At 49.8% G+C, this 12,674-nt stretch overlaps 5 protein-coding genes and 1 long non-coding RNA gene across 8 annotated transcripts in view; 3 read left to right on the top strand and 3 right to left on the bottom strand.

Moving 5' to 3' along the window:
• Positions 1–19: 19 nt before the first annotated feature.
• nsl1 (NSL1 component of MIS12 kinetochore complex) lies at positions 20–1,977 on the top strand. Of its 2 annotated transcripts, XM_077586826.1 has the most exons (6): positions 34–363; positions 806–878; positions 1,059–1,198; positions 1,432–1,486; positions 1,587–1,654; positions 1,721–1,977. In XM_077586826.1, exons 1-6 carry the CDS (start codon positions 190–192, stop codon positions 1,919–1,921), a joined length of 711 nt encoding a protein of 236 aa, XP_077442952.1. In that variant the 5' UTR covers positions 34–189; the 3' UTR covers positions 1,922–1,977. The 2 variants fall into 2 exon arrangements, with proteins under 2 accessions (XP_077442951.1, XP_077442952.1); XM_077586825.1 differs by having other exon boundaries at positions 20–363; positions 806–1,198.
• On the bottom strand, positions 1,898–4,195 carry atf3 (activating transcription factor 3). Its single transcript, XM_077586831.1, has 4 exons — positions 3,975–4,195; positions 3,247–3,373; positions 3,078–3,185; positions 1,898–2,970 (listed from the first exon to the last, which is right to left on the bottom strand). The coding sequence occupies exons 2-4, from the start codon at positions 3,355–3,357 to the stop codon at positions 2,680–2,682; spliced, it is 510 nt and encodes a 169-aa protein (XP_077442957.1). The 5' UTR covers positions 3,358–3,373; positions 3,975–4,195; the 3' UTR covers positions 1,898–2,679.
• Positions 4,196–4,281: 86 nt separating this feature from the next.
• LOC144064355 (uncharacterized) lies at positions 4,282–5,118 on the top strand. Its single transcript, XR_013296775.1, has 3 exons — positions 4,282–4,349; positions 4,595–4,745; positions 4,820–5,118. It is a non-coding gene; the product is annotated as an uncharacterized LOC144064355 (long non-coding RNA).
• Positions 5,119–5,137: 19 nt separating this feature from the next.
• pex3 (peroxisomal biogenesis factor 3) lies at positions 5,138–8,103 on the bottom strand. The gene is made up of 12 exons (XM_077586822.1): positions 7,821–8,103; positions 7,367–7,498; positions 7,196–7,277; positions 7,018–7,061; positions 6,822–6,943; positions 6,499–6,565; positions 6,340–6,394; positions 6,112–6,250; positions 5,969–6,039; positions 5,789–5,899; positions 5,538–5,634; positions 5,138–5,469 (listed from the first exon to the last, which is right to left on the bottom strand). Exons 1-12 carry the CDS (start codon positions 7,891–7,893, stop codon positions 5,404–5,406), a joined length of 1,059 nt encoding a protein of 352 aa, XP_077442948.1. The 5' UTR covers positions 7,894–8,103; the 3' UTR covers positions 5,138–5,403.
• On the top strand, positions 7,869–9,717 carry adat2 (adenosine deaminase tRNA specific 2). 2 transcript variants are annotated; one of them, XM_077586830.1, is made up of 6 exons: positions 7,870–8,454; positions 8,745–8,849; positions 8,964–9,114; positions 9,180–9,286; positions 9,385–9,457; positions 9,586–9,717. In XM_077586830.1, exons 1-6 carry the CDS (start codon positions 8,374–8,376, stop codon positions 9,612–9,614), a joined length of 546 nt encoding a protein of 181 aa, XP_077442956.1. In that variant the 5' UTR covers positions 7,870–8,373; the 3' UTR covers positions 9,615–9,717. The 2 variants fall into 2 exon arrangements, with proteins under 2 accessions (XP_077442955.1, XP_077442956.1); XM_077586829.1 differs by having other exon boundaries at positions 7,869–8,454; positions 9,385–9,717.
• The window catches only part of aig1 (androgen-induced 1 (H. sapiens)), a 6,296-nt gene continuing 3,311 nt past the window's right edge, over positions 9,690–12,674 (bottom strand). Inside the window, exons 2-6 of the mRNA XM_077586827.1 lie at positions 12,269–12,424; positions 12,067–12,168; positions 10,837–10,952; positions 10,598–10,764; positions 9,690–10,392 (exon numbers count right to left, since the gene is read on the bottom strand). Of these exons, the coding sequence (XP_077442953.1) occupies positions 10,373–10,392; positions 10,598–10,764; positions 10,837–10,952; positions 12,067–12,168; positions 12,269–12,424 (561 nt within the window). The 3' untranslated portion in view covers positions 9,690–10,372. The remainder of the gene's footprint in view (positions 10,393–10,597; positions 10,765–10,836; positions 10,953–12,066; positions 12,169–12,268; positions 12,425–12,674) is intronic.

Here is a 12,674-nt window from a genome sequence, read left to right as displayed (position 1 = left end):
CGAATACATCATCCAAAAAGATGTTTTTTTTTTAAAGGCACAGACACGAGAATAAATGTGTCGCTCACCTCTCCTCCTACAGAGCGTGCACGGTACACCGTTCCAAGATGGCCGCCAGCAGTGGTGTCGCCGACTCCTTCTAGTTCCCTTCCATGCTATCTATGAGCAAAAACAAACAGTGGCGGCAAAATGGAGACGAGAGACGGAACTGAAAACAATGAAGACGTCCGAGTGCGTTTAACGTCGAAAAAACACGTTATCGAACAGATGGAACAGTATAAAGCGCTTATAAAGCAAGCGCTGGACGGTCAAACGGGAATTCGGGAGAAAACCAAGCGACATTTACTTGAGCAGGGGCTGGCGGTGAGTTGACGGAAGCGGCTAACGGGCTCCCCGAATCGCATTTCAAGACAACACACGGCTATTTCCACTTTCCAAGTGTTAATAAAAACTCGCCGGCGAGTCAAAGGCACGTTAAATTACCTTGTAAGAGTGTAGGAGTCGGCGGAGGTTAAGTAAACATTGCTTCTGAGTTCCGACACAACGGCGCAAAAATTCAAGTCGACTGCTAGCTTGGAGTCCCCGGATGTTGATTAGTCGAGAACGCACCTGGATGCTCAAGGCCCTGTAATCAACAGGGAGGCGGAGCCCTCGTTGTTTTTGTTTTGCTAACAATCTCAGAATGCACAAGGAAAGGGAACGACCCCAAATGAACTCACCGGCTCGGCTCATCCAACCCATTTCAACAGGGAAAGAAAACTGACGTTGACGCCCGTTTCTGACCCGACTTTGCGTTGCTTTGCAGGACTTTGAGGCCGCCGTCACATCCAACGTGTCGGTGAGCGGCCGGACGTGGGACGACGCCCCGGAAGACGACGGTGAACCGCGCGTTAACTCTTTCCGCGCCGTGGACCGCGCTCGGCGTCCAATTCCGCCAGAATTTGCTTTTGAAAACGTCCATAAAAAAACCGACATTCCCTCCCGCTTCGAAGGGATTGGACATCTAGCGCCCTCACCGGCAGACAAGCAGTTGACGTTTGTTTGTCTCTCTCTCTCAGGTGAGGAGGAAGATCAGTTGCTGCACCTGGAGAAGGAGATGGATGACGCCATCGTGGAGCTGGCCCGCAAGCGCCGCGCCGTCCCTCCGCGGATCCAGAGCTCGGCCGTGCGCGCTCTCAGAGCCTGGCGGGAACTTCAGGTGGGTGGGCGCTAAAAAGAAATCAATCCATATTAATAATAATAATCGGACATAGGCCCTGTCGTCGTCATCATCAACAACAAAAAAGAAAGATATTATTAGATATTATTAGGATAGATATAATATTGGAAGAGTTGTGGTTTATAAGCAAGAAGAAACTTTTTTTTCTTCATTTGCTAGGTGCATCCCCAAAACAAAGCTGTGAAAGACCTAAAATGGTGTTTTATTTCCAGGACTTTTTCGAAACAGGAGTTGAGCAGAATCCGGCGCCCGTTGACTTGCAGATAGGTAAATGGAAAATAATACACAATGATCTCCTGGTCCAAATGCATTGGACGTCCAGCACCGTCGATGGTGGCCCATGACTTCTTTTTTTTTGTTGCCATAGAGAACGCCATGAAGGATTTGACAGAGCGTACGTCCGGGACGGCGGAACAAAGAGCGCAAATCACGGAGGTAGGACCGCCCCCAAAGCGTCGATGGAAAACCCCGCCGACCGTGACCGCCGAACGTCTTTTCCAGTCGTTGGAAACGCTGGGGAATCAAGCCCGAGGCTTACGACTGGCCGCAGACTTTAGGCCCGGGCGCCCGGATCCGGACTTGGATGGGGAAGAAGCTCCGCCCTCGCCGAGGTGGCGGGAGCTCCAGAGCGACATCCCCCGTGCGGCCTACGCGAGGAAAGAAAGCATCGCGGGGGAAGAAAATTCAAAGAATTTGACTTGAACTGATTTTTTTTTTATTTTATTTGAAAAATGTAAAAAATAAATAAGAGAAAATGACCATCGACTCATTCCTGGCCACCATTTCTCGCCCCTTTGGGACATCGACTAGAGGTAAACTCGTTTGGGTACGCGGCATGGGGACGATTAGACGCCAAACGGCCACTTTTTAAAGTGGCCGTTTGGCCAAATGGCACAGGATAGGCGGGCGCTACAGCGAAACTTCTAAGCCAATGGGAACACAGCAGAAATGGATTGATAAAGTGCAATTTGGGGGAATAAAAGCCCACCCATTTATCGGCCGGCTAACAAGATGTCAGCCCATCACTCTTCCGTTCAACGTTTTGGCGAAGTTTTTGTATTCAGGACAAAGGTCAGTAGAGCTACTATAAACGAGGGTTAGGAGACGGTCTTTGTTCATTGTAACTTTGCACCCTCTAGCGGCAAGCGAGCAGGTTGCACCGGAAAAATGAACTTGGAACAGACAGTAATTAAGTGTTGGGCTTCAGCATGGATGGAATAGTTTGCCCACCCCTGATCCAGGATCTAATGATAAGTGATAAGCCGTAAGCTAGCTCGTTGGTCGACGATCGAAGCAGGGCAAGAGTTTTTCACAATACTCGCTTTCCACAAGTTAGCGTCGGCGCTTGACCGCCATGGATGGATTTCATTGGCTGACCAGCGCTAGGAACAGTCAAAGCCAGAGGGGGCGCCCCATCGCGTCGGGCAGCTTCTGACGGCGGAGGGCGCTCCATTCCGGGCTCACGTGGAAAGCGACCAACGCAGGCCGTCCAGGTCCAGGTCCAGGGCGAGGGCCAGTCCCGGCGGGCAGGGCTCCGCCGAGTCGGCGTGGCGGCCCTCGGAGAAGGCGCCCCGGAGGAAGTGGCGCGCCAGCGGGTCGCTCTCGTCGTCGGGGGTGCGTCCGTTCTGGGCCCGGACGATGCAGGTGGGCCGGTGCTGGTTCAGCATGTGGGAGAGCTGCTGCTTCTGCTGGTTCAGGACTTTGATCTGGGCCTTCAGATCCACGTTGACGCTCTCCAGCTTCTCCGATTCCTAAGGCCGGCGAGAGGAGAATAGAGAGGAAGGAAGGATGGATGGATGGATCTCGGGGGGGGACGCGGGTTTTTCACTTTGACGAAAGAAGCTATGTGGAGGCTTACCTGCATCAGGTATTCCGTCCTGTCCTTCTTCTTCTTGCGGCATTTGGCGGCCGCCGCCTTGTTGTTCTCGCGCCTTCGCTTCCGGCGGTCGGAGTCGACCGGCGACATCTGCCGACAGAGCGGACGCTCGCCATTCCATCCAGAAAAAAAACCCCGAGCGTCCACTCACCTGCGCGCTTTTGCCTGCCGGCTCGGGGCGGGAGCAGCGCTCGCCGTTCGGCGAGCCCGGCGCCGGCGTCAAGGCCGAGCTGAAGAAGTCGCGTGGCCAGTTGTGCAGCATGGCTATCCCAGTGACACTGTGGAAAAGTAGAAGGGGTTAAAAAGGTTTTTTGGTTCCTGTCAGCCAGAAATGCCCCAAAACAGCAAGTCAGTCCAAATCAGTAAAAGGTGGCCTCACAACAAGGGAAATTAAAATTGGCTTTTTAAAAAGGATAACCTGTTCACACCCTGGACAAAAAAATGAATGCTTCATAGTTCAATCACCGGCAGTCATTGACGGCACTCCACGTCCAATTCCATTTGGATTCGAGAACATTCCGTCGCCCTCCTCCCACTCCAAATGAATTGGACGTCAACGGCAGCCAATCAATTAGCAGCCTATATGCCCCCAAATGTGTTCCTTTTTTATCTAAGGTGTGCTAAATCAAATGAATGACTAAGAATGAAAAGTTTTACGAACAACATTTCAATTGACGCTTTCCCGTCTTTATTCGAGATTCCAGCTCGTTTTGGGGAAGTCTGCGATGTTTAAAGTCATCCAATTTCGGACGTGGAACCGAAGTCGTCCGAGGTGACAAAACAAGGATTATGGACGCGTGTCGACTAACTAATAACTCGTGAAAAAAAGAACTTTCGTTTCTAGACAAACCGTCAAAAGCTGAAGTTTTATGAGCTTACCGAGCTTGTTTCTACAGTTTATTTCCTGGAGAAGAAAAGTCAAGAGGAGGAAGTCTAAAAATGATCCGAACGTCAACTTTGGACAGGAGAAGAGAGGTCAGACTGGTCTTGAGAGTCCCCCAAAAAATGGTCCGTCCCGTGCCGTCTCGTTCCTTGGCGCGTCCGATTTGGGGCTTTTCGCCTCGACTTGCGTCACGTTATATTCGCTCGCGCACTCCACGAGAGGGCGGGGTCGAGTGACGCGAGTGGGCGTGGCAGCGTCATGATGCAATCCAAGAGAAAACGAAAGCGAAGGGGGTCATGAAAACCAGATTTAGTTTGGCCGGACCCATTGAAGCTTTGAGGGGGTCTATTATTAGAGAGAAGCTCAAATGTGTACGTGTGTGTGTACGCTTATAATACACACTGATGCCTTGTCTTCATTTAGCAGCTGTGTCTCACAAACTATTATTTTGGTAGTCGATGAATCACCGATTATTTTGGTGGGCTCGTCATAAGTGGCGTTATTTAGCAGGAAATAATATCTGGTTTGTAGTGATCAAGCGCAGATACAAGTTTGGCTGTGTTGAATTATTTACTGTTGATGAAGTCGCCGTGGATTATTCGGGTGTTGCTTTCAGGGAGGCCGTGGGTGACGAGAGAGAGAGAGAGACTGACGACACGGCTTCCGGGAAGCGCCGCTGCCAGACAGCTCTTCTTCCTCCTCCTCATCGAGGGGAATCCGGGAAATCAAACGGGGATGGCGTCATGTCACGTGGGGTAGGAGCTCAGGTGAGGTGACGTCACCTCCACTGGCTTTGCGAGCTGACCTCAGCTCGGCGGCTGACGGGCACTCAATAATGCAGGACGGGGCCGGGATGATGTCACTGTTACCCGCTCGTCTTCCTGACTCACCGAGACTCGGCACTTCGGCCCAGCGGACACCTGAGCGGCCAATATCGATCCACTTATCAGCGAATTCACCCATTGTCATTTCGTGATTAGATTTGAGTCGGGACGCTCCAATTTCCTCTCGTCCATGAACGCATCACCGCCACCCGATATAAAGTATTTGTCTTCCAACACCCGGGACTCTCAATGACAACTGAACTGCATATTCCCCCTTCAACGTCCATTTTGGGGCAATAGGATTCAATCAGGATTCAATCAGGATTCAACCAGACTCAATTTGTACATTTAATGTTCCATACATGGTTTGTATTAGCAGTTACATATTCTATAAAACTCTACAGTGACACCTTTGTGTCCGAATTAAATCTGTTTTCATGTAAAAAACAAAAACAAAAACAAAAACAAAAACAAAAACAAAAGTAGCTGTGAGGTGATATCATCCTGAGTCAGCTTCTTGGGAGTCTTTTCGTGCGCCTCCTGGCGGCCAAACGCCACGGTTGACGAGACCGGAGCGCTTCCTTCCGGGACGGAATCCGTCCTACGCGCTGAAGCTATCGTAGACGTTGGCGGCAAACTCCTTCACCTGGTCGTTCATCAGAAGTTCCTGACGGACACGAGCGCCGGTCACGTGACGCGCGTCCCGTCCGACGGACGGACTGACGGACGGATTACCTGCACCAAGTGTCCCGGCGCCTCGCTGCAGATGGTGTGGATCTGACTGTTGACCACAGGGATGATCTTGGCTAGCGGGAGAGACACGCTGGGCAGGCTGGCGAAACGCACGGACAAAAGAGCCATCGATAACAGAAATCAACAAATGGGAGGAAATGAACCGCAGTGTAAACAAAGTGACCCCAAATCAACTCCCCGCCTGCCTGCCATTGACAACAACAAAAAGACACGGATTGTCGGCGGGTACCGACCGGTCGGGGTCGCCGTCGGCGAGCGGCGCGTGGAAGAATTGCGCCAGGTTGTCCAGGAGACGAGCGAATCCCCGCTGCAGGCAAGCGCTCAACACGGCGCCAAAGTCCGGACTGAACACGGGGGGCAGATCACCCGTTTGCCGGCCGGCGGACGGCGAGGGGGGCGGCGCCAAACGCTACCTGTCCATCACGTCCCGGGTCTCGTCCAGCAGGCGGATGGTCAGGACGTCCTTTTCCGTCAGACCGCACGCCTGCGGGCGAGCGGGGTGAGGAGCGCGTTCCGTTCCGGCCCCGCCGCCCGAGGCCGACGCCACGGCGCCCACCTGATCGGCCAGGGCGTCGTCGTCCGGGGCCATCATGTAGGAGGACAGCGGTCGTTTGGGGCACGCCTCCACCCGGGCTCGAATCCCGCTCACGTGGCGCTCCAACTCCGACAGGCTCAAACTCTCCTTCAGATGAACGCTGCGGACGCAAAGAGCGGAGCTCGCTAGGTGAAAACTGATAAGCAATATGGCCGCCACGCGAGCGTTGGACTGGTGATTTCTTCTTACCCGTCCAGAGAGTTGTGGACTGACTCCTTCACTATGCTGATTAACTGCGTCAACCCTGAAGAAATTGGGGGGGAAAACGTCATTGGGGATTTTTCGGAATATTTGAAACTTAATTGATGGAAAATTGGACCTGGGCCACGCCCACCCGGCCAGTCTTACCGTCGCCAAGGAGATGTTGGATGCTGGACAAGTACTGCTGCTGGACCTCCGCTGGGGCCTTTGGAGCCTGGCAACACATGCGCGCTCCTCGTTAGGGTTATCGCAAGTATTGCTACTGTCCGGCCGGATAGGAAATTTCATTTAAGGGTCTTTCCGGGTCACTTTCTGATGATTTGGGGGCATTCCACAGTTACTTGGCGTCCATTTTGGATCACTTCCAAGTCATTTTGTGGCCATTCGGGCAAGGCTTTCAAGAATAATGACACTCAAAGAGGAAATTGATCAAGTACATTTTTGGGGATTAAAAAGCACTTTTGCCTCACCGTGGGGGCTTTTCCCACAGAGTTGTCCAGGTACAGGTAGCCTCCGATGATGTTGAGCTGGATCCTCAGCAGGACCACCAACATGCACGTGCTGTACACGGCCACCAGGCTGCGCGTGAAACCTGCTCCACGAGACGGACGTCAAAACGGGGCGAAAGCGAACGAAGGCACGGCGGCCGGTCACAACGGGACTTACTGATGATCTTCAAATCCTCCCAGATCTCCACTTTATTGGCCGGCCTGTTGAAGTGAAGTGACGAGCAGAGAGAGAGAGAGAGAGAGAGAGAGAAAAGGAGGAGGTCATTCGTGAAGCTCGCCTTAAACTGAGACAATTCCGTCAACATCAAATGGCGGCGCTTCGAAGCAACACCGGCCTGGCCTTGAGGATGCCGGTGAGGTTTTCCGAGTTGAGCTGCTTGACGATGGCTTCCCTCAGCGGAGGCAGCATGGACACAACTGGAGCGTCAATGGACCCCCCCCCCCAAAAAAAATAAAAATAAATGAGAGGCCAGCCGGGACCACGTCGGAAGTGCCGACTTCCTTACCGGTCAAGTTGCACGTCCTTTGGTTGCTCTCAAAGTGGAATTGACGCCTGGCCTGTGCAATGTAGTGAGTGGCCTCCTTCTCCTGGAGCTGCCTGATTTTGGAGCTAGCATATTTGCCCAGGAGGTACACACCTGAGGAAAAGGGGAACAAAATATGGTGACGGACCGTGACAAATCAGGGCCTATTTCAAATACAAAAACAAAACAAAAACTCATTGCATCATGTCTTCTATGACAGCGAAGTTTCACACATTGGGCCATTCAAATGAAATAACCAACATTCTGATTTAAAAAAAAATCTCTTTCCAACCAAAACTACCGGACTTTTTTCGAAACACAAGAATGCCAAAGCTACTTAGTATAGGAACCTGAAAGAATGAGGAAAATGTACTCTGAAGTGAGCACATTTAAAGAGTGAATTTAGCATTAGCATACAGACTGACAGTCACCGTACCCCCAACTACGGCTCCGCTGAAGATAAATTTCCGTTTGTGGCGTTTGACAAAATTCCAAAGAGACGAAAACATTCTCGCGGGCTAAGGAACGTCCCAAGCTGCTAAATTCCAGCAAAAAGATGCTTCTTTCACCGTCGAACGCGCTCTTGTTCGAATAACATGGCAAGCACGCGAGTTTCTAATCTTTAGCTAAAACACGTTGAGCAGCATACTAATGCTAACTGTCAAACACCGAGCTGGGGGCGGAAGCGCACGTGTCGGCCATGTTAGATGTGACAAAGTGAAACAAGCTTCGTGACGAAAGACGTTTAAAATAAATATTTTATTATTTGAATTAAAATTTAAAAATATGGAATGAAATTGTTTAATTTGAATGTGAATTAATTATTTCAATCTTGGTCGAACAAGAAACTGGTCCGTCCTCTATTATTGTCCCCCTTCTGTACTGCTTCCGGTAGTTCCGGACATGAATCCATTATGGTGCGCATGGAAATGCAAGACGCCTTTTAAATAAAAAATACATCCCCACGGCAAATTCGTTGTAGGGACGCTATGGAGGATGAATGCCCTAATTTGTCTTTTTGTCCGACTGACGTGGAAGTCGCAAAATGGATGGACATCGCGTTTGACATGGTAATTTACGCGTCTAATGCATGAATTTGAAGTTATTGTTATGCACAATGGCAGCCAATGTTTGTGAAATAATACTAAAAGCGCTGGGAAAAAAAACAAACCAACAGCTCTAGACGTTCGGTTCATTTTGACTGGGAGGAATTGGACGTCTGGCGCTGTCAGTGGCACTCAAACATGGGCGTTCAAAGCCAGTCCTCGCAGCTTGTTTTTCTCTTGAATACTTCTATCTTGAAATATCGTCAACATGTTGTAAAGAATATTATTAAACTTATTGTGACCTTTGTGCTCAGGCAAAAGAGGCCCTGGAGAACGGAGAAGTTCCAGTGGGATGTTTGATGGTCCACCAAGATCAAGTGGTCGGGAAGGGAAGGAACCAAGTCAACGAGACTAAAAATGTAGGACCGGGACTTTTCATTTTCTTGCGCACGGGTGGGACACTTTGGGCTGCCGCCATTTTGGCCGCGCCACCTGGTCGAAATGGATCGACTTAACGTTTGTTTGCACGGGAGGCCACGAGGCACGCGGAGATGGTGGCCCTGGACCAGCTCTTGGATTGGTGTCGCCGCGGCAACCGGGACGCCAGGACCGTGTGCCAGCGGACCGTCTTGTACGTGACGGTGGAGCCGTGCGTCATGTGCGCCGCCGCGCTGCGCCTCACGAGTATCCTTCCGGGATGGGATGGGATTTTTTCTTCTTCTTCTCGTTGCACCTTGACCGTGCGGCGGACATTTCCACGGTGGCGTACGGCTGCGGGAACGAGCGCTTCGGAGGCTGCGGCTCCGTCCTGGACGTGGGCTCGGCGCGCCTGCCTCGCACCGGATCCTCCTTTAAGGTGACGGCCATCTGTGAATACAGCTTTTGCTCTTTTGAGTCCTTTGGTTTTATTCTCTCATTCTTAAAGTTGACATTATGTGTCTGAAATGTGCACAGTGCATCTCGGGGCACAGAGCGGACGAGGCTGTGGAAATGCTGAAGAAGTTCTACAAGCAGGAGAACCCCAACGGTCAGCCACTTCAACATTTGTATCATCTTATATAGTCTAACTAACTCCAGATCCTTAAATAACTGCATTTTCAGGGGAAAAGGAAATATTTAACTGTGTAAAGTTTCATTTCAATTGTCCTTTTTCAGCTCCAAACCCCAAAACCAGGAAGGAATGATGCACATTTTTTGTTACCATTTTTTTCTCTTTTCTTCTGCAAAAATGTAAAAAAAAAGACATTCTGGAAATGAGGTGCAGAAATAAAAGAAGTATTTAATGTTTTTCAGTTTCATCACAATCCCATCCCATAAATATGGAGTTGATACAAAGACTTTAGCAGCATCCCATTTGTCTATTTCCCCCAATAGCAAGCAGCAAAGTTTACTTCAGATATAAATAAATACAAACAGCATAAAAAAAATGTAACTTATCCCATGTGGGTGTGTCGAGCACCCAGCCAAAGCACCCGCATAATAATCATAACAAGCCTGACCCATAGGCTTAATATGAATTAACCTTTTATCGGGCAAGTCACTTCCTATTTTAGGTTGTTCCCGGGTGACTTCCTGTTGATACTTGTGCATTTTTGGGGACATTTCCAGGAGAATAAACCGTCGATAACAATCGGAAGTTTATGCTATATGTACCTATATATTTGTAATTCATAGTCGTTAAATAAAAGGGTTAAACAATGGCTATTTCAAGGCCATTGACAGCACTGGACGTTGAATTCGTTTTGACGGATGAGACGTCTAGCGTTGTCAATGGCAGCCAATCAGCGCTCCAGAAAGGGTTTAAAAAAAGTCATAAGAATAATCATTTGACCTAGTAAGATCTGTCAATGTGCTGCGTTCAAAGTTCGAGTCCGCTTCGCAAGCTTGTCGCTGTTGAAGGACACTCATCGAGGTTCAGATTTCCTGGTGGGCGGGGCATGACTCACTCACCTTTGACCTTTGCTGGGGAAAAAAAAAAGATTGTTTATTGTTCTAGAAGTGTTCATTTTAATCCAACGGAGTAAAAAAGATGAAGCTTTGACGTGGAATTAATCATCTTTTCAGAAAATAAGATAGTTAGGACTTCATTTGATGGGAATTTTGCCCCTAGCAACATGGCGTAAGGAAGCAGCGAATAAAAGATAAAAGTTTAGGACTATATAAATACCTGCGTGCGGCTGGTACCAGATGTAGCCGTTGAGGATTTCTCCCAGCAGGTACAAGACGCAAATGACGGCGGTGAGCACGGAGAAGAAGAGGAGGCGTGCCAGCGGCGTGATGCGTTCCAGGATTGGGTAAACCCACACGCCCGTCACTCGCTGTACCCAGCAAGTCCTGCGGGGGGAAAAAAGGGAGATCTGGCTGAGTGGCGGTGGAGGCCAGACGGAAAAGGACGGACGCACGTACCAGAGGATGTATCCCACGGCGAAGACGCACACGGCCGCCAGGCCATGACGGCGGCCGGGGTAGCGGTGGCGGCTGGTGCGCATCTCGATGAGGATGAACGGCAACACGGTGGTGTGCTGAAAGCGCACCACAAACAAAGTTATTCAAAAAAGAAAGGAGGCCGAGAAGTTTTTTTTACTGCAACTTGTTTCTTAATAAAAATGAACTTGTGCATCATTACTCTTTAATTTGGATCATTTGCTGTTTATTTTGGTCACCTCGATTTTTAGGGTCATTTCTCGGTCACCTGTTTCTTATTAAGAAAAACAGGAGCAAAAATACAGAATACCTTTTTTTTTAACGTTTCAAATATTAAAAACTAATTTAATTCATAAAAACAAGCGAATAAAACATTATTATAGCAGTGATTGATTATGTTGCAGTAGTCCGCATGCTAACATTGGCATGCTAGCATTGGCATGCCGACATCTGCATGCCAACATTAGCACGCTAACGTCAGCACGCGTTAGCCTTTTTGTCCGGATTTGAATTCGAAATCTCATGAGGCTGAACCTCAATTAAAATAATAAACGAGAAAGTGTTTGTGACTGTTGATGTTTGAGCGCCATCGCTCAACAACATTATTGAATCTAAATGATATTATTTTTGGACTAACTATCACAGCACATGCTCTCTCTATCTCTATGAACGACGCATACGTGTTCAATGTTCCTCGTTGAAGCCCCGCCCTCCTCTCACATTTAGCACATTTGGGGATTATGAAAGAAAATTCCATCTCTTTCTCTTTCTCTTTCGGGGCTCCGCCCTCCGGCACTAACAACCGGGTCGCCACGGCGACCGCGCAAACACGGCACGTGGATACCATGGAATACTGCAAAATATTTACAGGAGCGTGCGTGGACGGCGTTGCCATTGTTTTGGTCCTTGGCGAGCACGCCGTAGCAACCGATGGCGTCATTTTCTGGCGAGCGCCGCCGCTCTTTTCACCTCGCAAGCAGCTGCACCCCGACGGGAAACGAGTGGGAGCTTCGCAATCCTCATTGGCTGACACGCGAGCCACAGCTGCTTTTAAAATCCACCGAATGGACTTTGATCGCGCAATAAATGGGCCGTATCAACGGTGAGAAAACTCCGTCTTCCTCCCGTTAAAACGTTTCGGCTGCCATCGACGGCGGCGCACCTCCAAACCATGAACCGCCGCCACAGACGTCAATTTGGCGGGCGACTCACCATGCCGTGGTTGAGCCACTGAGGGATGAAGTTGTCCAGCACTTTGGGGTAGACCAGCTCTCTGTCGTACAAGTAGAGACTCCAGAAGGTGAAGACCACAAACTGGAGACACGCGAGTCCACACTCAATTGTGGTTCCTCAAAAGGCTAGTGGAGTAAAACGCCGTCCGGCGGCGGGGCGTCGATTGGCCGGGCTGGCTCACCGCTCCGATGGGGAAGGCCAGGACGGCCATCATCCAGTCCCTCAGGTTGACCAGCTTGCGGAGCTGCCTCTCCTGCTCCCCGTTAGCTCCGCCTTTGGTCAGCAGGCCGGAGACGTCGATCAGGACGCACACGGCGAAGAAAAACGTCTGGATCACCTGGAAATGAATTACATTTTTTAATTTTAGAGGGATGTTTTTGAATGTTTATCTTTTTGAGGCTAACTTTCTGTTTATCAAGAGTGACTTCTTGTTGGCAAGGTGTCCATTCTGCGGAATTATCTCGACCTAATATTGATTTCCGCGCACTATTCGTTACTTCCTGTTGATTTTGGGGCAATGTGTCCATTCTGCTGGATTCTGTTGACATTGTATTGATTCCTGCGCACGACTCGTGACTTCCTGTTGA

Source organism: Stigmatopora argus, chromosome 19, assembly GCF_051989625.1.
Source record: "Stigmatopora argus isolate UIUO_Sarg chromosome 19, RoL_Sarg_1.0, whole genome shotgun sequence".
Classification (NCBI taxonomy): Eukaryota; Metazoa; Chordata; class Actinopteri; order Syngnathiformes; family Syngnathidae; genus Stigmatopora; species Stigmatopora argus.
The sequence above is the reverse complement of the archived record's forward strand: the minus strand, read 5'-3'. Positions and strand labels throughout refer to the sequence as shown.

What these genes read in the sequence shown, in the direction of transcription:
- nsl1 (XM_077586825.1), top strand. Translation starts at nt 190, where the DNA reads ATGGAGACGAGAGACGGAACTGAAAACAATGAAGACGTCCGAGTGCGT. An exon ending in TACTTGAGCAGGGGCTGGCG is followed by an intron (nt 364 to 805) that starts GTGAGTTGACGG and finishes GTTGCTTTGCAG; the next exon opens with GACTTTGAGGCCGCCGTCAC. An exon ending in AAAGAGCGCAAATCACGGAG is followed by an intron (nt 1,655 to 1,720) that starts GTAGGACCGCCC and finishes CGTCTTTTCCAG; the next exon opens with TCGTTGGAAACGCTGGGGAA.
- pex3 (XM_077586822.1), bottom strand. Translation starts at nt 7,893, where the DNA reads ATGTTTTCGTCTCTTTGGAATTTTGTCAAACGCCACAAACGGAAATTT. An exon ending in ACCGGCATCCTCAAGGCCAG is followed by an intron (nt 7,062 to 7,195) that starts GCCGGTGTTGCT and finishes TCACTTCAACAG; the next exon opens with GCCGGCCAATAAAGTGGAGA. An exon ending in CTGTGGGAAAAGCCCCCACG is followed by an intron (nt 6,566 to 6,821) that starts GTGAGGCAAAAG and finishes ATGTGTTGCCAG; the next exon opens with GCTCCAAAGGCCCCAGCGGA.
- atf3 (XM_077586831.1), bottom strand. Translation starts at nt 3,357, where the DNA reads ATGCTGCACAACTGGCCACGCGACTTCTTCAGCTCGGCCTTGACGCCG. An exon ending in CGGCAGGCAAAAGCGCGCAG is followed by an intron (nt 3,186 to 3,246) that starts GTGAGTGGACGC and finishes CTCTGTCGGCAG; the next exon opens with ATGTCGCCGGTCGACTCCGA. An exon ending in GGACGGAATACCTGATGCAG is followed by an intron (nt 2,971 to 3,077) that starts GTAAGCCTCCAC and finishes CGCCGGCCTTAG; the next exon opens with GAATCGGAGAAGCTGGAGAG.
- adat2 (XM_077586829.1), top strand. Translation starts at nt 8,374, where the DNA reads ATGGAGGATGAATGCCCTAATTTGTCTTTTTGTCCGACTGACGTGGAA. An exon ending in TGGACATCGCGTTTGACATG is followed by an intron (nt 8,455 to 8,744) that starts GTAATTTACGCG and finishes CTTTGTGCTCAG; the next exon opens with GCAAAAGAGGCCCTGGAGAA. An exon ending in AAGTCAACGAGACTAAAAAT is followed by an intron (nt 8,850 to 8,963) that starts GTAGGACCGGGA and finishes TTTGCACGGGAG; the next exon opens with GCCACGAGGCACGCGGAGAT.